Here is a 25,537-nt window from a genome sequence, read left to right on the forward strand (position 1 = left end):
CAAATGAATCTACATATGTCTTGAAATTTAATTTTTTGAAAATGACAATCTTTTTCGGTCTAAAAATGGGTCCTAGTGCACTATTTTGATAAATAGTGTTAAAAGGTGCGCAATTTGATTTTTGATAAAAGTTTTATCCTTAATTGATTATCTTCAGATACATAGACATTCTTTTAAAAATAAAATAAAAATATAGAAGAGTTGTATCGTTTTGACCCATTCCTAAATATATTAGCTTTATAAGGAACAACTTAAAAGCATAAACAAATTAGTCATCTAATTTAAGATAGATGGTGCATTCAACCAATATTTCCGCATAAAACGATAAAAAAAAAAAACTGATCTTCACAATGGATTAAACTAAAGGATTAACTCAGATGAAAGATCCGCAAACCTGAATTGTTGCAGTTGGGAAAATGATAAGCAAAACAAATTGCCAAGTGCAAAGAACCCACATGGGATGAAAGTAAGACACATAAATTGTAAAGAAGGGAGTACATGATATGTTCTTAACAATGCCAAAAAGAAAGAAAGACGAAACACTACAGCTACTTCGCACTTCTACTACGTATCATCTCCTCACCTCAACAGTAGCATTTCAACAACAGCAACATCCATACAGCAATGCTACCTTTTATCTTGGTATGGTTAGCATTCTTTCTCGTACCATGACTGAGAGGCTCCTCGAGTCAGTAACTTTTTTCCATTTATGACATCCAATTGATAATCACCACTCTTGTAAAATGTTTCATCCTTCACAAACTCACTACGAACGAAAGAACTTAAGATTGGTCTGTCAGTCGGAAATGGATGCAAAGATTAAAAATGATGACGCTTAAATACCTTGAACACGCTAAGAATCGTCGGGCTGGTGACATTTCATGTGAAACATAAATAGTTTGAACATGCAAAGAACTGTTGGTCTGGAGACGTTTCATGTGACACATATGTGCAATGGTGGTTTGATGCAGCCAGCAATGTATACCACCTCTGTCAATAAACATGTGTGAATCCTCTGTCATGTATCCTTTTCTTCTGATCTCAAAAATTTGCAATAATGATATGAGAAGACTCTATCTTACCATGATGTTTAAGCATCAAAATCCAAAAATGAAACACCTTCCATACAAGCAGCTACTTAGCGATGACTTGTGCTATGGATCTCCTTCATTACATACGACTTGACAGCTGCATAGTGTGCTAGCCAACTTCTGACATTTAAAAAGAAGGGAAGCAAAAGGCTTATTGGTATTTGTTGTCAAATAACTGTCCTTCATCACCTCTCTCCTGCTGTATAATACTTTCTGTCTACTTTTGTTCTCCTTTTCCAATATTGGATAATTACGTGAATATCAAGGAAAAGAAAGTTACCTGATTTTCTGACAATAACAATTTTGCAACTGTTAACTTCCTTCAAATATCAACAGGGCGTTTGTGGAGCTTCTCTTACGAGCACATCATCACAGTAAATTAATTGAAAGAGTTACATTCAACAACTTTCCCTGGAAAGAATCTTCCTCAGCTTGGTCATCTGCCCCAACACAAGATCTACAAGATCAAATAAAAACACTGCAAATAAAAGAATGCTACCTGTATCTTATCTATCACAAATGCTTAGGAGAACCATTATTCATGAAACACTCGATTTTAAAAATATAAATGCATCGAAGAACCAAAAATCAAGTCATTCAAGGAACTAAAATGGTACCAGATGAGAGATGATGGAGGATCTTTCCATTTTAGACCTGGCAAATTCTTGCCGTTTTGTTGATCCTCATTATGGGAATTATCAAGAGATTCTAACCTTAATAGGGCAAAGCAATCTTTTTTAACCTGCTACTTGCACGGCCACCAAATAGCCTTTCGGTTGTTGTTCAGCAAGTCACAAGATCACTCTGCCATAGATTCTCCTGTTTAAGCGAAATCATACTTATTAGAATGAACCTAAACAAACTCAATTCGAACTGAAATGCTTTGGCAGTAAACGGGGCACAAATAGTTGCAATACTAAAGGAAAAAAGTGTAGTTAATTGGGCACCCACATAAAGCAAGACACATATTTATAGCAAAACAAGCAAAATTAACACGCATACAAATCTTACCAAAGTCTTTTGTTATCCTCTCATTCATAATGGACACAAGGTCATAGTTATTGCTTTCATAGCACACAGACATAAAGGCTGCAAGAGTTACTCGATCCACACTCTGTTGTTTGTCCAACAGTTTATGGAAAAATAGAGCAGCTACATCCACATTTTTTTCACTGCAAAGCTTCCTGACGAGGGTACATACAGTTCGAATCCAAAGTTTTTTGTCTAATCTATCTAAAAGGTCCATGGCAATGGTTGGTTCATTGTTCTTGCAATACTCATAAGCTAAAGTCAGCCGTGTTACTTCACATGGGGGAATCCCTTTATCAGTCATTGAATTGTAAAGTTCTCTAGCTTCATCCAACTTTGATTCCTTACAAAGCCCACTAATCAGAGCACCATAAGTGAGGCTATCAGGTGCACAACCATATTTTCCCATCCTCTGGAAGTACTTCTTCGCCATGGCCACATTTTTATCTCTACAATATCCGCATATCATTGAAGTACAAGTCTCTTTGGTAGGTATCAAACCTAAACTTACAGCATCATCAAAGAGCTTTTCACTGTCTTTCATTTTCTTTTGCCTACACAAGGCAGCAATTAATGTGGTGTATGTATGCATATCCGGACTGATACCAGCTTTGACCATCTTACTGAAAAGGGCAAAAGCTTGTCTGTTATCTGCTAGCTTGCAGCTCTGAGATATGAGAATGGTGTAAGTCACTAAATCTGGAGAGATTCCACTTTGCAAACCTTTCTTCAGCATCTTATAAGCTTCTTCAACCCTTCCCTTTTTACATAGACCATCAATGACTGCGTTATATGTAAAAATGCCTGGTGTCAAACCCTTTTCATCCATCACACGCAAGAATTCATAAGCAGCATCAAAGTTACCCACTTTACAGTACCCATCGATGAGAGCAGTGTAGGTGTTGGCGTTAGGGACCAAACCTTGTTCTTGCATTCTGCTCAGAAGCATCTCTGCTCGATTCAATTTTTCCTGTTTGCAATATCCAGCTATAATGGCTGTATAAGTATGCACATTAGGCTTGTAATTGTCACTCTTCACAAGCTTTAGGAATAGTCTAAATGCCTTATCCATCCAGCCCTTCTTGCAAAGACCGTCAATCAATGCAGTATGAGTGAAAACATTTGGTTTTAAACCTTTTCTAACCATTTCCTCTAACAACTCAAATGCATGCTTAATTATCCCTTTCTTACACAATCCATTTATCAAACACGTATAATTGACAACATTTGGAGCCAACCCCAATTCAACCAATTGATTGAAAATCTTCAATGCTCTATTAACAGACCCCTTTTCACAAAACACACTCGTGATCAAAGTGCATGTCGCATTATCAACAAGAAATCCCCTTTCTAGCATTGCACTCAGCCACCTATCAGCCTCTGCAACTCTACCCATCCTACAATAAGCAACAACCATTGACTCAAAACAAAAAGAATCAGGACACACTCCTCTGTCACACATTTCACCGAACACCTTCTCTGCCATGTCAACATGGCCCATCTCAGTAGCAACACTAACAACAGAATTCAAACTCTGAGCATTCAAAACCAACCCTTGATTTTGCATCTCAAACACCATATCTATAGCCTCTTTCAACATACCAATTTCACCGAAATTCCTTAACATAAAATGCATTACTTCATGGGCTCTCTCAAAGTTTCCATTTTCAATCAAATACATAGCTAAAACTATATAAAGCCTCATAAAATGCCTGAATTTCACATACCCGATTGCCCAGTAAAAGAAACTCAATGCCAGCATTGAGCCTCCCTCATCAGCAAGAGAGGCAACAACTGTTATAGCCTGTTCTTGAGTCAAATACTCAGAATCTATAGGCAGTTTCAACTTGGGAGCTGTGGATTTGAAATGGCTATTTTCTTGAATTTTGCAATATGATTCACACACTAAAGAACAGACCCTTTTGACAACTGAATCAAAATCTGAAGAAGATGAAGGCAATGGGTTTGTTGTAAAATAGTCAATTTTGATATGGCGCCAAGAGGGATTAAAAGTGAAGATGGGGTGAGGTTGGGTGAAAAGGAGGCCATTGAGGAGTGTGTTAGAAGCTGTAAAGTGGTAAAATCTGTAGAGACGATGAGATGTAAAGGAAATCATGAAAATGCTGTACTTTGAGAGATTGTTGGGACAACGGATTCAATAGCCCTCACAGACACAGAGGATCTAATATAAACAAGTGGTACTTCAAATATTCAGGCTACACTTTATAGGAAACTAGGTGGGCGTTTGGACATAAGAATTGTAAAATTCCGGGGAAAAGAAGTGATTTTTTTTTTTATATATAGGGAAAATGGTATTTGAAAATTAGAGTTGTGTTTGAACATAAATATAAGAAGTTTTGTGAGTAATCTAACTGAAAATTTTAAAAAACAGTTTTTTGGAGTTTTTTAAATTTTCGAAAAAAATTCTATAATCCATCTTCAAGTGAAAATTTGAAAATTTATGGCCAAACACTAATTTCGAAAAAAAAAAATGAAATTTTTGGTATGTCCAGACAGGCTCTAGATATTGAAAGGTTCGTGCTGAGCATGCGCCCAAAATGTAAAAATGGCGTGTGGTAGCCACTAAATAAGGTGGTGTTTATTTTTTATCCACCAATTCTAATGTTGAGCAAAAATAGCCACTACTCTATTAAAATTAATATGAAAAGATATTTTTACCCTTTCTTCTATTTCTTTTATTCCCAAACCCTTCCTTTATACGCTTCTCTCATTTAAGTTCAGAGCCAAAATTTCATAGGTAAAATTTCGCTCCCTTAATATCGTTCCTGCATGCAACTCTCTTCTCTCAATTGAAGTTCAGAGCCAAAATTTTATAAGCAAAATTTCGCTCCCTCAATATCATTCCTGCCCAGCCCATGCCCAGCCCACAATAATTCTCTGCGTATACTTTGTCCAACTTAATCTCTTCTCCTTTCTCATCTTCTCTACAGCGAACCGGCGTACTGGTATGTTTTCGATTTTGCTTTTATGCATTTTTCTTTTTGTATATCTCTAATCGTGATCAATGCTGTATTTGTCATCAACTATGTATGAAATGTCCAAAATAATGATTATAACTTGATTCGCTGAGGAATAAGGTGCAGATTTTTGTGAGAAAGTTATTGAGAACCTTCTGGTATTGAAATGTGTTTGTGGTTCAATCAATATATTGATTATGTAAGGACATTTCAGAAAAATAGTCCTAAGAATTTGTAAGCTAACTGTGTTTAGGAATTTTAGTTAACTGTGCTTCTATTAAAGATGCATCTAATTAGGTCCTGGATTTTAGTTTTTTAGTTTAAATATTAAGGACATTTCAGAAAAATAGTCCTACGAATTTGTAAGCTAATTTTAGTTAATTGTGCTTCTATTAAAGATATATCTAATTAGGTCCTGGATTTTAGTTTTTTAGTTAAAATATTAAGGACATTTTAGAAAAATAGTCCTAAGAATTTGTAAGCTAATTTTAGTTAATTGTGCTTCTATTAAAGATGCATCTAATTAGGTCCTAGATTTTAGTTTTTAAGTTTAAATATTGAAAACATTTCAAAAAAATAGTCCTAAGAATTTGTAAGCTAAGTTTAGTTAATTATGCTTCTATTAAAGATGCATCTAATTAGGTCCTGAATTTTAGTTTTTTAGTTTAAATATTAAGGACATTTTAGAAAAATAGTCCTAAGAATTTGTAAACTAATTTTAGTTTATTGTTCTTCTATTAAAGATGCATCTAATTAGGTCATGGATTTTAGTTTTTTAGTTTAAATATTAAGGACATTTCAGAAAAATAGTCCTAAGAATTTGTAAGCTAATTTTAGTTTATTGTTCTTCTATTAAAGATGCATCTACTTAGGTCCTGAATTTTAGTTTTGTAGTTTAATTATTAAGGACATTTCAGAAAAATAGTCCTAAGAATTTGTAAGCTAATTTTAGTTTACTGTTCTTCTATTAAAGATGGATCTACTTAGGTCCTGGATTTTAGTTTTGTAGTTTAAATATTAAGGACATTTCAGAAAAATAGTCCTAATATTTACGTTCTATTTCCTTCTTTGTAGTGTGCTAATGGAAGAAGATCGTGTTTTCGAGTTTGATGATTGGCGTAATTCGATGAGCTACTGGAAAGGAGATTTTCAGTATAAGGAAAAAATAAAAAGTTTCTTGTCGAACACGCAATGGAAGAAGTTGAGGGATGGTGTTTTCAGAAACTTTTTTCGATTACAAGGTGTGAAGTTCTGTGGTAGACTTATTCATTATGTGTTGCTTTCAGAAATTATAAGCAATGACTCGCATTCAATGACATTCAAGGTTTTTGATCATGAAGTGAAGTTTACACGTGAAGCGTTCCAGATAATTACTCGGTTGAAATGTTCTTCTTTAGTGGACTTCAAAGTTTTACGTGAAAGAGAGAATAGGCTTTCGAAAGTCTACTTCCCTTGAAAGGATAGAATCGAGTTAGGTGATTTGTGGCATTTTATTACTAGTTACCCATATGGTACAACTGCATCATTTTTAGGCAGCCATGATGATGCGGTGAAGTTGGCAACAATTTATTTTGTTGAATCTGTGTTGATGGGGAAGCGCAAGAATCGGAATGTGTCTGAGCGGGTAATGAAAATCGTAGATGACGATGAACTCTGCTCTTCTTTCAATTGGGGCTCCTTTGTTATGAAAAGTTACTAAAATCATTGAAGAGCTGCTTGAAGCCCAAACAAAATACTTCACACAATGAGAATGAGAATGAGAAAGAGAAAGAGAAAGATAAAGAGAAGGACAGTTATACTGTACTTGGCTTCCCTTTCGCCTTCTGTGTTTGGATTATGGAAGTATCCCCAATTTTTCAGGAAAAACAATTTGTGAACTTCAGAGAATGTGGGTTTCCCCGTATGCTATGTTATTCAGATATGAAATCTCCACATTATGACACCCTATGTAAAAAGTACTTCCATAATGAAAAAGTAAGTTAACAAGATTACTAGCTATTTTTTTGTTTATGTGTTTTAATTCTAAATACTTACATTTTTTTTCTTATATAATAGTTGTATCAGTTGCTCGAGATGGTACCATTTCTTTCTTCTGAAGTAGATGCAGAGCCCACTAGTGTGCATGTGCCATTGTCTCAAGATCAAAGTTCAATGCCTTCAACACAATTTGATGAAGTCTTGCTTAAGGAAATTGTTAACGTAGGTTTTCTGTCTTTGAATACCATTAGTTTTTTATTTGCTTATTTTTGCTTAAGAGATTTTTTGTTTTTATGGTTTTTGATTCAGAGATTATCGGAGAAGTTCAAAAAGGATATGGAGGTAGAATGTACTAGAATACATCAAAAAATAGCTTTATCAGAAAAAAGGATTCAAAATGACATCAAGGTAATATCCTTAATTTGTGTGCTTGCAACTCTAAGTTAAGAGCACCATGTCCTTAATTTTTGAGCTTGTAACTCTCAGTTTAGGACTTCCTATTGTTAACTTTTGAACTTGTAACTCTAAGTTCAGGACTACATGTCCTTAACTTTTTAACTTGTAACTCTAAGTTCAGGACTACATGTCCTTATTTTTTGTACTTGTAACTCTAAGTTAAAGACCAAGTGTCCTTAATTTGTGAGTTTGTAACTTGAAGTTTAGGACTACCTGTCCTTAACTTTTTAACTTGTAACTCTAAGTTCAGGACTACATGTCCTTAACTTTTTAACTTGTAACTCTAAGTTCAGGACTACATGTCCTTAATTTCTGTGCTTGTAACTCTAAGTTAAGGACCAAGTGTCCTTAATTTGTGAGCTTGTAACTTGAAGTTTAGGACTACCTGTCCTTAACTTCTTAACTTGTAACTCTAAGTTCAGGACTACATGTTCTTAACTTTTTAACTTGTAGCTCTAAGTTCAGGACTACATGTCCTTAACTTTTTAGCTTGTAACTCTAAGTTCAGGACTACCTGTCCTTAACTTTATAACTTGTAACTCTAAGTTCAGGACTACATGTCCTTATTTTTTTAACTTGGAACTCTAAGTTCATGACTACCTATCCTTAATTTTTGTGCTTGTAACTTGAAGTTTAGGACTATTTGTCCTTAATGTTTTAACTTGTAACTCTAAGTTCAAGACTACATGTCCTTAATTTCTGTGCTTGTAACTCTAAGTTAAGGACCAAGTATCCTTAATTTGTGAGCTTGTAACTTGAAGTTTAGGACTACCTGTCCTTAACTTTTTAACTTGTAACTCTAAGTTCAGGACTACATGTCCTTAACTTTTTAACTTGTAGCTCTAAGTTCAGGACTACATGTCCTTAACTTTTTAACTTGTAACTCTAAGTTCAGGACTACCTGTCCTTAACTTTTTAACTTGTAGCTCTAAGTTCAGGACTACATGTCCTTAACTTTTTAACTTGTAACTCTAAGTTCAGGACTACCTGTCCTTAACTTTTTAACTTGTAACTCTAAATTCAGGACTACATGTCCTTGACTTTATAACTTATAACTCTAAGTTCAGGACTACACGTACTTATTTTTTTAAGTTGGAACTCTAAGTTTAGGACTACCTATCCTTAATTTCTGTGCTTGTAACTTAAAGTTTAGGACTATTTGTCATTAGCTTTTTAACTTGTAACTCTAAGTTCAGGACTACATGTCCTTAATTTCTGTTCTTGTAACTCTAAGTTAAGGAACACTTGTCCTTAATTTTTGAGCTTGTACCTCTATGTTAAGGACCAATGTCCGTAACTTATAAGCAGCTAACATTCTGATTTTTATTTTAAATACTATCTCACAGGCTTTAAAGAAAAACCTAGGATCAAAGATTGATACTTTATTGAAGCTTCTTGACAAACCTCATGAAAGGACCATAGTGAGAGAACCTAGTGTTCCAATTAGCAAAGATGCAGTTGATGATCAATGTGATGATATAGATGTGCATGTAGAAGATTATTATGAAAGCGATTATAGAGATGCGCATCTAGAAGATGAAACTGATATTGGCATCGAAATTGGGAAATGTTAGATACAGTTTTTGAATTTGTTATCATTGAAATTTATATTCAATAGCATAATACATATAAACTTTTTTGTGATTACAAATGTGTGTAGAATCTTTTGATGGAGTGCAAGTTCAAGATGGAATGTCAAAACCAAGAAAATCCAAAAGAGACAAGTGTAATAAACATAATTTGTAAATCTAGAGTGCAATCTCAGGATTTAGAAAATCCATTGGGAACAAGTATAAGTGAGATTGTATGCAAATGTATTGAAAAAATATATGATCTATCTACACTTCTCTCACTTAAAGAGAAATTTGGAAATCAAAATGATGCCAATCAAGGTTAGATGGAATTTTCATAACATGTTGAATGTTAGTTTTAGTAAACTATTAGTAACAAGTATTAATTGTAAATGTTACATAATCTTTTGAAACTGCAAGGAAAGAAGATGGAGTGGACTATCAAGATGATGAAATTTCAAAAGAGAGAAGTGGAGGACAATCTCAAGACATAGAAAATACCCAAGGAACAAGCATAAGTGAAATTGTTTGCAAATGTATAGAAGGATCTCTCTCTCTCTCTCTCTCTCTCTCTCTCTCTCTCTCTCTCTCTCTCTCTCTCTCTCTCTCTCTCTTACAGATAATATTGGAAGCCAAACAAATGCTAGTCAAGATAATGATTTAACTGGCATGATCTTGACAGTTGCAAAAGGTTAGACGGAGTTTTTTTCATCTTATACATGTTTGTTTTAATCAAAGATTAGTAACAAGTACTAATTATGTTAGCTCTTGTAAATATTTTGCAGAATCTTGTGAACTTGCAATCGAAGAACATGGAGAACAGTTGCAAGATAAAGAAAATGCAATCAATATGTCAGCTCCATTGTCTGTTAAAGAAATACAAGAAGGCAATGTGGCCAACACAGGTATTGATTGTGTCCTTAATATTGTATTCATAATTCAAATTGTCAGGACATTTCAAAAATTATGTCCTTAATTTTTGTCTCTTCATTTGACAATTTGTCATAGAATTGATGATTTGCAGCAAACTAATGTATATGTAGTGTTGCTTGCAGAGCAAAACAAAAATGAAGCTGTTAACCAATATACTAGGAAAAGGAAGAGAGATAGTATTGGTTTTGATGGTCCATCATTTGTTATTCTTACTCCTACTCCTCCGACTACACAAGATGGAGTGGACTATCAAGATGATGAAATTTCAAAAGAGAGAAGTGGAGGACAATCTCAAGACATAGAAAGTACCCAAGGAACAAGCATAAGTGAAATTGTTTGCAAATGTATAGAAGGAACATATGATATCTCTATACCTCTCTCTCTCTTACAGACAATATTGGAAGCCAAAATAATACTAGTCAAGATAATGATTTAACTGGCATGATCTTGACAGTTGCAAAAGGTTAGACGGAGTTTTTTTTTTCATCTTATACATGTTTGTTTTAATCAAAGATTAGTAACAAGTACTAATTGTGTTAGCTCCTGTATATATTTTACAGAATCTTGTGAACTTGCAATCGAAGAACATGGAGAACAGTTGCAAGATAAAGAAAATGCAAGCAATATGTCAACACCATTGTCTGTTAAAGAAATACAAGAAGGCAGCATGGCCAACACAGGTATTGATTGTGTTCTTAATATTGTATTCATAATTCAAATTGTCAGGACATTTCAAAAATTATATCCTTAGTTTTTGTCTCTTCATTTGACAATTCATAGAATTGATGACTTGCAGCAAACTAATGTATATGTAGTGTTGCTTGTAGAAAAAAACAAAAATGAAGCCGTTAACCAATATACTAGGAAAAGGAAGAGAGATAGTATTGGTTTTGTTGGTTCATCATTTGCTATTCTTACTCCTACTCCTCCGACTACACAAGTGAGCATTGATGATGGTTTGTCTATGGAGGTTGAAGGAAATGTTGAAGAAGAGCTTGGTCGAGGGAAAAGGAATAAAAAGCTTAGTTGGCAATTGAAATCTCCTTTTGAACAGAAAAGAAAAAGAGGAACATCGATGGCGCACAATGAAAATACTCCTAAGTATACAGGCTGGATAAAATCAAAATATACTCGCACATGTATTTTTCATTATGCCAAAGATGATGAAAACTTATTGAAGAAATTCATTAAGTAGTTGGGCAAGGAGAAAAGGAAAGGTCGCAAAAAAGTGTAAGTCCCTAAATGTATTCATTATTTCTTAATTGCTTACATTTGTGTCTTGAACTTGTAATTTTAAATTCAGGACTAAGTGTATTGAGCTTCCAACTCTAACTTCATGATTAAATGTCCTAAATTTTTGAGCTTGTAACTCTAAGTTAATGATTACGTGTCCTTAACTTTTGAGATTGTAAGTCTAAGTTCAGGACTAAGTGTCCTTAACTTTTTAACTTGTAACTGTAAGTTAAGGACTACCTGTCCTTAATTTTTGAATTTGCAACTCTAACTTCAGGACCAAGTGTCCTTAATTTTTGAACTTCCACTCTAAGTTCAAGACCAATTGTCCTTAACTTATGAGCTTTTTACTCTAAGTTCAGGACTTTAATTTATGAGCTTGTAAGTCTAAGTTCAGGACCAAGTGTCCTTAACTTTTGAACTTGTAACTGTAAGTTAAGGACTACCTGTCCTTAATTTTTGAATTTGCAACTCTAACTTCAGGACCAAGTGTCCTTAATTTTTGAACTTCCACTCTAAGTTCAAGACCAATTGTCCTTAACTTATGAGCTTGTTACTCTAAGTTCAGGACCGATTGTCCTTAACTTACGAGCTTGTTACTCTAAGTTCATGACTAATTGTCCTTTAATTTATGAGCTAGTAAGTCTAAGTTCAGGACTAAGTGTCCTTAACTTTTGAACTTGTAACTGTAAGTTAAGGACATTCTGTCCTTAATTTTTGAATTTGCAACTCTAACTTTAGGACCAAGTGTCCTTAATTTTTGCACTTCCACTCTAAGTTCAGGATCAATTGTCCTTAACTTATGAGCTTGTTACTCTAAGTTCAGGACTTTAATTTATGAGCTTGTAAGTCCAAGTTCAGGACCAAGTGTCCTTAACTTTTGAACTTGTAACTGTAAGTTAAGGACTACCTGTCCTTAAATTTTGAATTTGCAACTCTAACTTCAGGACTAAGTGTCCTAAACTTATGACCTTGTTACTGTAAGTTCAGGACCAAGTGTCCTTAATTAGGAATTGAGGACTAACTTATAAACTTTCTAACTTTGATATTTTCAAAATTTTCAGGGGACAAACTGATATATATGCTGAGGATAATGGTATGAGAAAGAATCCATATAAATTGTACCATCAAAAAATCAGTAGAAAAATGTTCTTCCTTGAGCTTGCAGATAGTAGCTTTGTACTTGATGATAAGGTTTGATAATTCACAAGGCATTTGTTTTCTTTCTTCTTAATTTATTGTTTTTTTAATTATTTATGACTGATGGATTTTTTTTCTTTTTTTGCCTTTTTATGAAGCATATTGATATTGCCCTGTATTATTTGAGAAAGAAGGAATGCTACCACCCTTGCGACCATCCTTTTCGTTGCACAACTACAGATATACTTTTTGATAACTATATGCTAATTATGTATAAGGATTTCAATGAAGATGCTTCAGATTTATTTTGGTGTGATGATAATCAGTTGGTTCTCACACCATATGTGTGGGGTGACAATCGTAGATGTGGAATTGCTTGGACAGAGGTTGACAAAATCTTTTTTCCATGTCGGCTTCCTTCAGAAGATAATGATGTTGTGACACATTTTCTTTTGGGGGTATTGGACTTGAATGAGAGAAAGATTGATGTGTACGATTCCATATATAGTGAGCCATATGAGCAAGGAATGAAACACATTGAAATGTATGCACGCATGATCCCCCACTTGCTAAAGTTCTCACAGTTTGAGAAAAATCACAAGTCTTTTGGAAATGCATTCAACAAATTTGATATTCAGTGGCAAAGATCACCACACCAAACTGGATCGTACGTGTTGTCATTTGCTATATAATTTATATGTACTTTAGATTTATTTTATTAAAGATATTGTTTAATTGACTCCATATTTTTCTTAGGACTGATTATGGTGCATTCCTAATCAAGTATGTGGAGTTGTTAATGATGGAAAATGATGTGGAGAAATTCCAACCTGAGGACATATCAAACTTCAGAAAAGAACTTGCAGCAAATCTTTGGGCATATGGAGAGTGGAAAAGAAATTCTGGTTATGATACACCACCAGAAAATGTCGGCGACGACTATGATAGTGAAAATGAAACTTCCTGCCCAAAGGAGCTGTAGTGTAGTTGTAAAGAAAGTCAGCTGTAGTGAAATTGGTATACAATTGCTGTAAAGAATCCATATGAATTCTGAAATATCCTGTAAATTGTCACAAGGCACTTTATTTTATTTCCATAGCATAATTTTTTGGTCACAGCTATGCTAAATTACAGTTTCAGCAGTAATATGAAGGCATCATGTTATTAATTTCTTTCTTACTGTTAACTATTGATTTGTCCATTTTTTTTACAGTTTTAAATGGCCAATCTTTGATTAAATTGTCTTGAAATTTTTAGAAATTCAAAGCAACACACATTGATTGTTGTAGAACTTCAGAATCTGTTAACTATATCCTTATTTGTTGAAGGATGAAAATAATATTTAAGACATATTTTTTTAAATGTGCTAAACTTATGGAATATAGACAATAAACTGAGATTTCCAGAAGTTAAGGACATTTTAGAAATTTATATCCTATATATTAGATTCATACTTCAAATGTTCAAGACGTTTCAAAAAATTATGTCCTGAAGTCTACTTGTACCAATCTCATTTTTAAAATAAGATGTAGCAAGCTGTGTTTAGCAAGCTGCAGATGTCAAGTTTTATAACTACTGATTTGTCCATTTTAAATTGCTAGTTTTTTATTAAATCTGTAGAGATATAGCAAAAGATACATTGATTATTGTAGAACTTCAGGACATTATGTTCATAAACATCCTGATTTATTGAAGGATGAAAATAATATTCAGGACATATTTTTCTAAAATGTCCTGAACTTCTGAAAATCTAGATAATAATCTGAGATTTCTAGAAGTTAAGGACATTTTAGAAATTTATGTCCTTAATATTAGATTCATACTTGAAATTTTCAGGACTTGTAAAAGATTATGTCCTTAAGTTTTACTTGTACCAATCTCATTTTAAAAATAAAGATGTAGCAAGTTGCATGCGTCAAATTATATAAAGAAAATGACTTTCTTGTTTACTTACGGAAAGAATAAAATCCCATAAATAATAATTGGTTCGACAAAGGTAAATTGAACTCCCAGAAAAAGAAAAAGAAACAAAGAGCACGTAAGTGTAAAGAAACTTTGAAAATTCAGGACATCTTTTATATAACCATCTGCTAATATTTACTTGCTTAAATAAAAACAATCTAAATGAATCCAATTTATAGCAAAAACTTAAAAGAGTAGATAAACATAAGTGGATATATCTATTATTCTCTATGCTTCCTTGAAAATGGATGGACTGCCAAAGAATATATACAAGATGTTCTATTATGACCAATTCTTCTGCAACGACCACATTTGAATGTTATTTTTGATGATTCGGTAGCTGGAATATGCCTTTTCTTCTGCCTTCTACCTGGCGGGACTTTGAAATCTGGAGGTTTAATAATTTATGACTTAACACTCTCTGGTACAATCCAAGAATCCGTATGTCCTACAGGATGTATTTGTCTTTCATATGTTTTCAGCCAAGATTCCTTTAAGTACCAGTCCGAGCAGAAATTGGACTTCTTGATGTTTCTCTTCTCGATAGTTTCAATTGCATGTATACATGGTAATTCATCAAATTAAAACTGAAAACAATCACATGTTCTTTTGTTTAAGTCCACCAAGAAAGTAATTCCTTCTTCCTCAACTCTAGAACGCCATGAATCAACAGGGAAGACCTTTAAAGTTGAAAAACTATAAGTTAGTACATTATGTTAAATTATCATTAAAATAATAAGCTAAAGTAAGAACATAATACTTACATTTAAAGTAAAAGCTAAATCTATCTTTTTCTTCAATTCCTCTTCTACCCAACAAGAAACGTCATAAAAAGTTCCTTCTGCTTCATTTCTTCTTTCGTAAAACCAACGTTGTAGCTTCACTTGGATGAAATCCATCATTCTTAATATAGGCAACTCCCTTGCTTCTAATAGCACAGAATTCATTGACTCAACTATGTTTGTTGTGAGCATGTCATATCTTTGTCGTGGACTACAAGAACGTGCCCACCTTTCCAGTGGTTCTTCCATTAAGTAGTCAAAAATCTTCTTATCAACTTTTGCTATATCTGATATGTATAGATCAAATTCTTTGCGCCTGTATACTCTTGCAGCACTTTGGAAAAGTTTTATGACCTCACTTTTCACTTTCTTTCGCTTTAGGTTCTGCTCTAAATGATAGATACAAATCCCATGGTGGCTTTCAGGATATACCTTTGCAATTCCATGTGCAATAGATTGATGCTTGCCCGATAAAAAAATTAAATTGTCATGGCTCCCAATTGCATTGCGAAGGTCACTAAAGTACCACTCAGAGGAATTGTTATTTTCAGATTCTGTAATTCCAAAGGCTAGTGAGAATATTTGGTTATTTGCATCCTTTCAAACTGAAATCATTAAAACACCACGATATTTTGACTTCAAAAAAGTTGCATCAACAACAATCACTGGTCTACAATGATTCCAACCAGCTATTGATGATCCATATGCATAAAACATATAAAAAAACCTGAAAATACAGTTTAACAGAAGGTTAAAAATACAGGACACTAAATCCTTAACATTTACACTGCACACATCAAAGTTAAGGACATCTTGTCCTTAATATTTTGACTGCACATATCAAAGTTAAGGACACAATGTCCTTAACATTTTCAGTGCACACATCAAGATTAAGGAGAACTTGTCCTTAACTTTTAGAATGCACACATCAAAGTTAAGGACACCATGTCCTTAACTTTTACAATGCACACATCAAAGTTAAGGACACCATGTCCTTAACATTTTCACTCCACGCATCAAAGTTAAGGACACCACGTCCTTAACATTTTCACTGCACACATCAAAGTTAAGGACACCATCTCGTTAACTTTTTTCACTGCACACATCAAAGTTAAGGACAACATGTCCTTAATATTTTCACTGCACACAGCAAAGTTAAGGACACAATGTCCTTAACTTTTTCACTGCACACATCAAAGTTAAGGACACCATGTCCTTAACTTTTACAATGCACACATCAAAGTTAAGGACACCATGTCCTTAGGTTTATCACTACACATATCCAAGTTAAGGACGCCATGTCCTTAATATTTTCACTGCACACATCAAAGTTAAGTACTCCATGTCCTTAAATATTTTCACTACACACATCAAAGTTAAGGACACCATGTCCTTAACTTTTATAATGCACACATCAAAGTTAAGGACACTATGTCCTTAACATTTTCACTGCACACATCAAAGTTAAGGACACCATGTCCTTAACATTTTTACTGCACACATCAAAGTTAAGGACACCATGTCCTTAACTTTTTCATTGCACACATCCAAGTTAAGGACACCATGTCCTTAGCTTTTTCACTGCACACATTAAAGTTAAGGACACCATGTCCTTAACATTTTCATTGCACATATCCAAGTTAAGGACACCATGTGCTAAAGTTTATAAAATAGACTAATAAACTCTTTTTGATTGTTTACCTGTTGTTGTCATCTATCTTTATGTTAGTGTATGTTCCCGGATTTTTACTTTTCATCATATACAAGTATGAAGACAATAATTCATAATTCTCTTCAGGAGTTCCTCTTATTAAAGCTGAAGCACGTTGAATAGCACGCCATGCCTTGTGATAACCAATGTCTAGTCCATGCAATTTTTGCATTTCTGCCATGACAAAGGCTGGTGTAACTTCAAACCTTAGGTCTCGAAGATTGTCGATAATGTAACCACTAATCAACTTTGAAGTTGCATGCCTTTGATCAGCTTTCATAGTGTTAACTGAGCAGTCATGATTTTTCTCAATCTTTACTATCTTGAATAGTGTTGAATATTTAATTCTGAAAGCACGCACGCACACACACACCACCCACACCTATCATCATTGCATTTCAACAAATATCTTGTTGAGCTTGATCTAACAACCTTTAATTCAAAATGTCCTTTAATTGCTATATTGGAAAAACAATTAATTATACTCTTCTTTTTGTCAAATATTGATCCCATTTTTATTTTATCCAACGAAGCATTTTCTCTTAATATCGTAGTTGGGGATTCTTTTTGTTTCGAATTTGAGCTTTGTCTAGTTAGTTGAGTAAATATTTTTTTCAACAACTTCTTCTATTAGCGGTGCACTCTCTAAGACTTGAATACCCAAAGCTTGTTCGTTGTCAATCTCTATAATGCTTTGTCCTTCTACTTGAATAAAATCAAATGTTTGAAGCACCTCTTTAGTTATTGGTTGAGCTTCAACCACATCTATTTCCATTATCTGTTGGCATTTGTCTTGATTGTCTTGTTGAGTTTCTGTATTGACATGTTCAAAGGTGCTTGTAGAATCAAAAACTCTTTCCGAAATATCAACAATAAAACAACAACCCTTGAAGAGTGAATGACTTTTTAGTAACTCTATACATGTGTGAAGATCTAAATCTTTGGATTCAAGCATTCCCTTGCTTGTTCCCAGATTGATATCAAACCATATCATTGCTTCAAACTTGTCTCTATCCAATTCAATAACTTCAAAGACCTGGTTAATGAAATCTTCAAATCGAATTGCCTCAGGTACTAGAACAAGCTTTGTTTGATGATCAAGATACTTATAGTCTGCAGTCCATCTACCATTAAAAGCAACTATAATACATATTGTATCCATCCTGCAAGTCAAGAAAATGGGAAATTCATGACATATTTATACAACAATCGTGAAGTTAAGGACAAGATGTCCTAAACTTTATCAATACAAGTTGCAAAACACAAGACACTATGTCCTTAATATTTAGAACAACAGTCATGAAGTTAAGGATATCATGTCCTAAACTTTATCAATACAAGTTGCAAATACAAGATACTATGTCCTTAATATTTACACAGTAGTCATGAAGTTAAGGACATCATGTCCTAAACTTTATTAGTATAAGTTGCAAAAACAGGACACTATGTCCTTAATTTTTACACAGTAGTCATGAAGTTAAGGACATCATGTCCTAAACTTTATCAGTACAAGTTGCAAAAATAGGACACTATGTCCTTAACTTTGATGTGTGCAGTCAAAATGTTAAGGACATTGTGTCCTTAACTTGGATGTGTGCATTGTAAAAGTTAAGGACATGATGTCCTTAACTTTGATGTGTGCATTGTAAAAGTTAAGGATAAGTTGTCCTTAACTTTGATGTGTGCAGTGTAAATTTTAAGGACAAGTTGTCCTTAACTTTGATGTGTGTAGTGTAAATGTTAAGGACAAGCTATCCTTAACTTTGATGTGTGCAGTGAAAATGTTAAGTACATGGTGTCCTTCACTTTGATGTGTGCAGTGAAAATGTTAAGGACATAATGTTCTTAATATTTAGAACAACAGTCATGAAGTTAAGGACATTGTGTCCTTAACTTTATTAATACAATTTGCAAATACAGGACACTATGTCCTTAATATTTAGAACAACAGTCATGAAGTTAAGGACATCGTGTCCTTAACTTTATTAATACAAGTTGCAAAATACAGGACACTTTATCTTTAATATTTTTTAGAACAACAGTCATGTTAAGGACACCAAATCCTTAACATTATGTCCTCAATATTTACAGAACAATCACAGAGTTAAGGACGCAATGTCCTTAATGTTATCAATACAGAAAAGAAAAAAAAATCAAATTCCTAGCATCTTATTCTTCAGTAACGAAATAAAAATCCACACAAACACACAAAAGCATATAGAGATATATGAAACTTTAGAACTTACTGTAATTTTATGGTGAATTTTGAACGAGAAAGTTGAATTCTGAACTTAGACAAAAAGTTTGAAATCAGAAGAGAAGCTTCTACAATTTTGGACGATCACAACAATTCTCTGCACGTAAGTTTGCACGTAAGTTTGAGCTGCTGCTGATCGTGAATAAGGAGCGTATGTATCAGTGAAATCCTATATAGCAGAAGGGTATTTTCGTTCGGGCGGGTAAAAGTTTATTAAAGAAGTAGCTAAAGACTGAATACATTTAAAACAATGGCTTAAAAGTAAATACATGTGTTATTACTGGCTATCTGTGCACATCCCCCCCAAAATCGAGATTACAAGAAGGTGCGATACTTTTTATCTACACTTTTTTCTGACATCCTAAGGGCTTGTTCTAGTTATGTACCACTCAATTCCCTTCAATTTGTTGGCATAAATAAAGTTTAATAGAAAGGCAAAGACGGTTGAAACTTAGGGGTCGTTAAATAAGGTATATTAATAATATTGAGATTAGTATTGTTGGGATTAGTTACGTTTGATTTGGTGTATTAAAAATAACATGCATTTAATTTTTTTTTAAATTATTTGTTTATAAAAATATCCTCCACATTCTTTGAAAAAGATCTGAAAATGATTTTGAAAGGGCAGTTCTGTATTGATACATACTTATCCATATATTAGAAACTATGGTATTGCTAATACCATGTTTTGCTATGTATAAGAATAGGTTAAAAACACTACAAACAATGGACTAATAATACCAAATCTAATATATATTATTTTTCCTAATATATCCTACCAAACGATCCCTTATGGTGTTAAATATGTCATAATATTTGTGTGACTATAAAACTTTTGAAACTTGTAGCATTAAATAAGCTAACATTTGTGTGAGTATAAAAGCTTCAATTTAAGGAAATATAAGAATGCGTCAATATTTTTGAGACGGACTAATAAGAAAATAGTGCCAATATTCTTAAAACGGAGGGAGTACCATAAAGGATGGTGATGCCGTAGTAAATATTACCCAAAATGAGACTTCTCATCAAGAATTTAGATTAGTCGGACACCAAAGCATATACTTGACACCGAGTGCAAACTAAAAAAAATTGTTGAGTTATGTGGACCATAATAGTAAATTCTTCATTATTAATATTAGCTAATGTTATTTTACGTGGGATCAAATTTGAATAAAAATATGTGTACTTGTTATAAATAATATTGAGAGGGAATGTTCATGTATTATGAAATTACTTGGGAGTAAATTATGGTCAAGTGGCATGACCTTCAACAAGTGGCAAGGCTTTTCAACAAATGTCTGACTTTCAACAAGTGGCAAAGCTTTTTCAACAAATGTCAAAGACTTTCAACAAGTGTCAAGACTTTGAACAAGTGACCAAATCCTTTCATGCAAAAGTGCCTATAAATAGGCCCAAACACTTGAAGAATATAATCAAGAAAAGTTTATTAATTATCTCCCTCTAAATTCATCTTGTTTTACTTTATTTTCTATTATTTCATAACACGTTATCGGTACGAGTCTCTAATTTCCAGGTGCATGATGATAATAAGACGTTGGGTTCAAGTCCTAATGTATTATGACTTCACACACCTTTATATGGGCAAGACATTGAGTTTGTGTCACAATACATCATATTGATAATATTGTAATAATGATTGAGGCAAAATAATGTGCTTTTGATGAAAAGCCTTCAAGCTCGTTACTTTGAATATGCTCTATTTCATGAAGCTCATCCCACTTGATTTGCTCCATTCTATGAAAAGAATGTGGTATCGGTGCATTATAAGTCTAAATGAAGATAAGTGATTGACGAATGAACGTGGGCGTGCCAACGACCAAAATAATAATATTCATCATTATCGTAATTGTAAAAAGGAGAATAATAAGGGTTCTCAAAATAATCCTTCAAAGGTGAAGGAAATATGTATCAATGTGGTATGTTAATACGAGACACGTCCACATGATTATAGTTCATCCCTTGAAAATGTGACTTGTGATACGCATTGTAAATGCAGACTCATTCCTGAAAGTGAATGTGAAAATATATATGTGATACAAATTATACAGAAAAATGTGCTTGGGCATGGTTGAATAAATACTACAATTCACCTCTAAAGGGGTCTGAGAGAAAGAAAGATAATGAATATACTATGTAATTACATGAATATATCAGTGGTCGCGTACATGTGGTACGCCAAAATATTTTGTCATGCCTTATAAAAAAATTATTAAATACAAAATTAAAGCAAAATAATTTTACTTATGATGATTTTGACTATGACAATTATTATGACAAGATTTTCTTTGTAAAGGAGATATTCACAATATGGATGGTGTGATAAAAGATCATGCAGTACAAAATAATTAAGAACTTCGAAAGAGCGAATTTATTACTACCCAGATGAATAAAATTATTCATGGCATTGGTATTGTAGTAAGTCTCAAAAGAACCTTTTGAGTTTCAATTATATTAGCTAAAGTAGTTGGCATATTGAGACTATAAATAAAAGGAAGATTAAATATCTTCATATTACTATAATCATACCAGGTAAATATGAAAGGTTACCCGATTTTTCTTCTATTTGTACTACACAAGTATAAGCATGATAATGGAATCGCATGCCACAAGTAAACTAGAGGTTTATTGAAATAAATATTAGTTGGCATGACTGGCGGGCCATCCTAATTTAATTATGATGCGCAAATGATTGAGAATTCACATTGTCATATATTGAAGAAATAGAAGATTCTTCAAGAATTCTCTTGTGCTTCTTATTCTCATGATATACTAGCTAAGGTTGGGACTGAACCCCTTGATTTCTGGAACGAATAAAAGGTGATATGTATGGGTCTAGTCACTTGCCATATGGACCGTTTACTATTATATGATTTTAATAGATGCGTCTATTATGGTCACATATGCGTTTGTTATAAACTTGCAGTTTGGCTTTTGCAAGATCGCTTGCTCAAATTATTAGAGCAGAGTTCCAGAATGTAAATTATGATAATTTATCTTGATAATGCTGGTTTAAATCCAAATTGGTTTAGCAGAAGTTGTATGCCTCCAATTATAGCTAAACAATTGGTTATGAGAACAAAACTTTCACGACCCAAAACCCACTATAGGTCGTGATAACACCCAATGTTGCTATTAGGCAAGCCAACGGTGAGCTAACAACTTAGTTATTCATTTTATTATTTTTGAAATCATGAATCTTGATAGGTGGAGACATAAATGCGTTAAAGTCGTAGATTAATACAATTTAAATATTATACGAGTAAAAGTGTATCGAGGTTAAACAAACCATAAACAAATTCTAGAATCATCCCAAACCCGGTGTCACAAGTGCATGAGCATTTACTAAGGAGTACAATAAGAATACAATATCTGTCCGGAATGTAAATAAGACATGATAAGGTAAATAGTACGATGGAGACTCTGTGGGCTGCGGTACGTAGCCTGGAATGAAGCTCACCATAATGTCTCCTCAGCAGCTGCGCCTACGTGCTAAGATGACCACCAATTGAGCCTGCCAGATTCTGCATATTTAGTGCAGAAGCGCAGTATGAGTACGTAGATCAACGCGTACCCAGTAAGTATCTAGCCTAACCCCGGAGAAGTAGTGACGAGGGGTGGACATAGACACTTACTAGAGGTCCAATAAAGCAATATGATAAATCATAAGTAGATATGAAGCACAACATCAATAATGGGGTAAAACTGTAAGTTACATAACCTTCCAAAAAATTCTTTTAAAGATATAAATTTCTGAGTCTCGTATTCTATCTCAATAGCTCAGATGTATCAAGTGCAAGTATCAAACATATAAGGAATACCATATAAAATGCCAAGCATCAGTGGAAGGATAATCTCATGAATATTTGGATGGCTAGCGATATAACGCACGATTATGACGAGGTCGTACGACCCGATCCAGAATAATATGCACACTGCCGAAGGCCGAGTGGCATGAACCATAGATGCATCTATTATACTGCCGAGGCGTTCATCCTGCTCCACAAGGAAGGAAGAAACTTATCAAATTATGAGTCACATGCTTACAACACAGATACAAGTGCATAGTAGTGAATACATCCCTTTACGTTTATCACATATCTTGGCAACAACTCAAGGTGATAAAGCTTGGCCTAATATAAATATGTTTCTAAATCAATTTCAATTAATTCCAATTAATTAAGCTAGAAAAATAAGTCCAAACAATTAAAATATTACATGATAAAGTCCTAAGTCTACCCGGACATAAACATGCTTCAAACGCCCCCTGCTAGAGCCGCTAGAGGCCGGGGTCGGGGTAGAGGAAGACTACGCGGTACAGCCAGAGCACCCGCGCGAGCTGCGACAGAGGAGCCCCCAGCAGCTCCAGCTGGAGGGCAGGCACGGGAGGTTCCTATTGCTGCACTAGCCCTCTAAGAGACTCTAGCCCAGTTCAAGAGCATGTTCACCACCTTAGCTCAGGCTGGATTGATTCCATTAGCTCCCGCCACATCTCAGGCCGGGGGAAGGGCACAGACTCCCACATCCCGTACTCCTGAGCAGAGGGTCCAGGTTAATCAGGCCCCAGAGTTCATTCCTATGCTGCCGGTAACTCCGGTTCAGCATGAGACTAGGACAGCCGCTTTTGAGGCGGGGTAGCTCAGACTTGAGAGGTACAAGAAGTACCACCCACCTACTTTCAATGGATTGGCTACAGACGATGCTCGAGGTTTTCTGAAAGAGTGTTATCGTATTCTCCGTACTATGGGCAGCGGAGACGAGTGGGGTTTCTTTTACCACTTTCTAGCTTAGAGGTGCAGCCTATCATTGGTGGCGTGCTTATGGGTTGAGTAGTTTGTATGAGGCAGTTTCACTTACATGGACTCAGTTCTCGGACATGGTTTTGAGAGAGTAGGTCCCTCAGAGCCTCAGGGACTCATGGCACGCAGAGTTTGAGGAGCTACGCCAGGGTGCTATGACTATGTTAGAGTATGCAGTCCTCTTCAGTGATTTGGCCCGCCATGCACTGGCCTTGGTTGCCACAATTCGAGAGAGGGTTTGATGGTTTATTGAGGAACTCCACCCCAGTATCCGAATTAGTATGGCCAGAGAGTTAGAGATGTATATCCCTTATCAGCAGGTTGTGAGTATTGCTTGGAGATTGGAGGGAATGCTTGCCCGGGACCGAGAGGAGAGAGAGGCCAAGAGGTCTCGAGAGACTGGTTCTTATTCTGGAGAGAGAGGCCAAGAGGCCAAGAGGCCAAGAGGTCTTTGAGCGACCAGTCCAGCAGACCTGGCCTGAGTCAGTCGCAGCAGCCACACAAACTCTTCATCACCTCGTGCGTACGTAGAACCCACAACTAGTAACACACAATAATTACATCACCTAGAGGGTAGTTTCCCTCTCACAAGGTTAGACAAGAGACTTACCTCGCTCCAAAGTTCCATAACCGGCTCCAATGCCTCTCTAACACCTCAAACCAATGCCCATCGACCGAACCTAGTCAAACAAGGTGCAAATCAATCAAAATATACTCCAATGCATATAATTTAATAATTTATAATAATTCTCAATTTTGCTCGAAAAGTCAACAAAGTCATCCCTCGGGCCCACGTGCTCGGATTCCAAAAATTCTTGAAGATAATCACTACCCATAGCACCATGAACTCAAATATATAGTTTATTCCTAATTCCATGTTCAATTTCGTGGTCAAAATCCAAAAAATACTAAATTCTAAGTTTTCCTCCGAATCCCACAATATTTCACAATTCATGTTTAAATTCATATATATAAACCATGTATTAAACTCACAATTTGTAGGAATATCTTACCTCGAGATTGATGATGAAAATAGCTCATCCAAATCGCCCCAAAAATCGTCCAAGCAAGAGAGGAATGAGTGAAATGAGCAAAAATCCCGATTTAAAACAATTTTGCCTAGGCTCGTCCTTCATCGCGTTCGTGTTCAAGCCCACGAGTTCGCGATGGCAACTTTCCCCCAGCCTAGAAATCCTCCTTCGCGTTCGCGGTTGTCCTTTCACGTTCGCGAAGGGAACACTACAAGCCCAACAACTCACCGCGTTCGCGACTACCTTGTCGCATTCACGTAGGTAAAGTCCTGGATAAGTAGGGATTCTGACTGCTTATTAGCACCTTTTAGCTTTTGTCTTAGTCCGAAAGTATTGAATTATGTCCCCGAAACTAATGAAATTGTACAAATTGCAGGAATGCTGGAAGGTTGGTCTCCCGAGATGAAATCCGACTCAAAAAGGAGTGTTCCGAAGCACAAGGCAATAAAAGATGCAGAAGCACAAATGTGCGGTCCGCAGAAGAAATTGCGGACCGCCGAATTCCATCTACGACCGCAAACCAAGAAGAAATACCCAATAGGACTATCAGCAATGTGCGGACCGTGCAT

The 25,537-nt window shown here is 34.8% G+C and overlaps 2 protein-coding genes across 13 annotated transcripts; both read right to left on the reverse strand.

The window, feature by feature from the left end:
• Positions 1–460: 460 nt before the first annotated feature.
• LOC107759699 (uncharacterized) lies at positions 461–4,438 on the reverse strand. 12 transcript variants are annotated; one of them, XM_075235117.1, is made up of 6 exons: positions 2,103–4,353; positions 1,805–1,910; positions 1,372–1,548; positions 1,083–1,211; positions 844–990; positions 461–766 (listed from the first exon to the last, which is right to left on the reverse strand). In XM_075235117.1, exons 1-2 carry the CDS (start codon positions 4,234–4,236, stop codon positions 1,891–1,893), a joined length of 2,154 nt encoding a protein of 717 aa, XP_075091218.1. In that variant the 5' UTR covers positions 4,237–4,353; the 3' UTR covers positions 461–766; positions 844–990; positions 1,083–1,211; positions 1,372–1,548; positions 1,805–1,890. The 12 variants fall into 12 exon arrangements, with proteins under 12 accessions (XP_075091218.1, XP_075091217.1, XP_075091219.1 ...); XM_075235116.1 differs by having other exon boundaries at positions 1,709–1,910; XM_075235118.1 differs by having other exon boundaries at positions 1,083–1,208; positions 1,372–1,910; positions 2,103–4,438.
• Positions 4,439–14,951: 10,513 nt separating this feature from the next.
• Positions 14,952–17,143, reverse strand: LOC142172123 (uncharacterized). The gene is made up of 3 exons (XM_075235899.1): positions 16,854–17,143; positions 15,135–15,669; positions 14,952–15,050 (listed from the first exon to the last, which is right to left on the reverse strand). Exons 1-3 carry the CDS (start codon positions 17,141–17,143, stop codon positions 14,952–14,954), a joined length of 924 nt encoding a protein of 307 aa, XP_075092000.1.
• Positions 17,144–25,537: the final 8,394 nt, after the last annotated feature.

The sequence above is a fragment of the Nicotiana tabacum genome, chromosome 17 (genome assembly GCF_000715075.1).
Source record: "Nicotiana tabacum cultivar K326 chromosome 17, ASM71507v2, whole genome shotgun sequence".
NCBI classification, from domain to species: Eukaryota; Viridiplantae; Streptophyta; class Magnoliopsida; order Solanales; family Solanaceae; genus Nicotiana; species Nicotiana tabacum.

Excerpts from the sequence above, each read along its gene's own strand:
- LOC107759699 (XM_075235118.1), bottom strand. The coding sequence starts at position 4,236 with ATGATTTCCTTTACATCTCATCGTCTCTACAGATTTTACCACTTTACA. Across the intron at positions 1,911-2,102 it reads GAGGATAACAAAAGACTTTG|GAGAATCTATGGCAGAGTGA; the intron begins GTAAGATTTGTA and ends TCGCTTAAACAG.
- LOC142172123 (XM_075235899.1), bottom strand. The coding sequence starts at position 17,143 with ATGAAAGCTGATCAAAGGCATGCAACTTCAAAGTTGATTAGTGGTTAC. Across the intron at positions 15,670-16,853 it reads AAGATAGATGACAACAACAG|TGACCTTCGCAATGCAATTG; the intron begins GTAAACAATCAA and ends GTGGTACTTTAG. Across the intron at positions 15,051-15,134 it reads ATTTAGCTTTTACTTTAAAT|GTCTTCCCTGTTGATTCATG; the intron begins GTAAGTATTATG and ends TCAACTTTAAAG.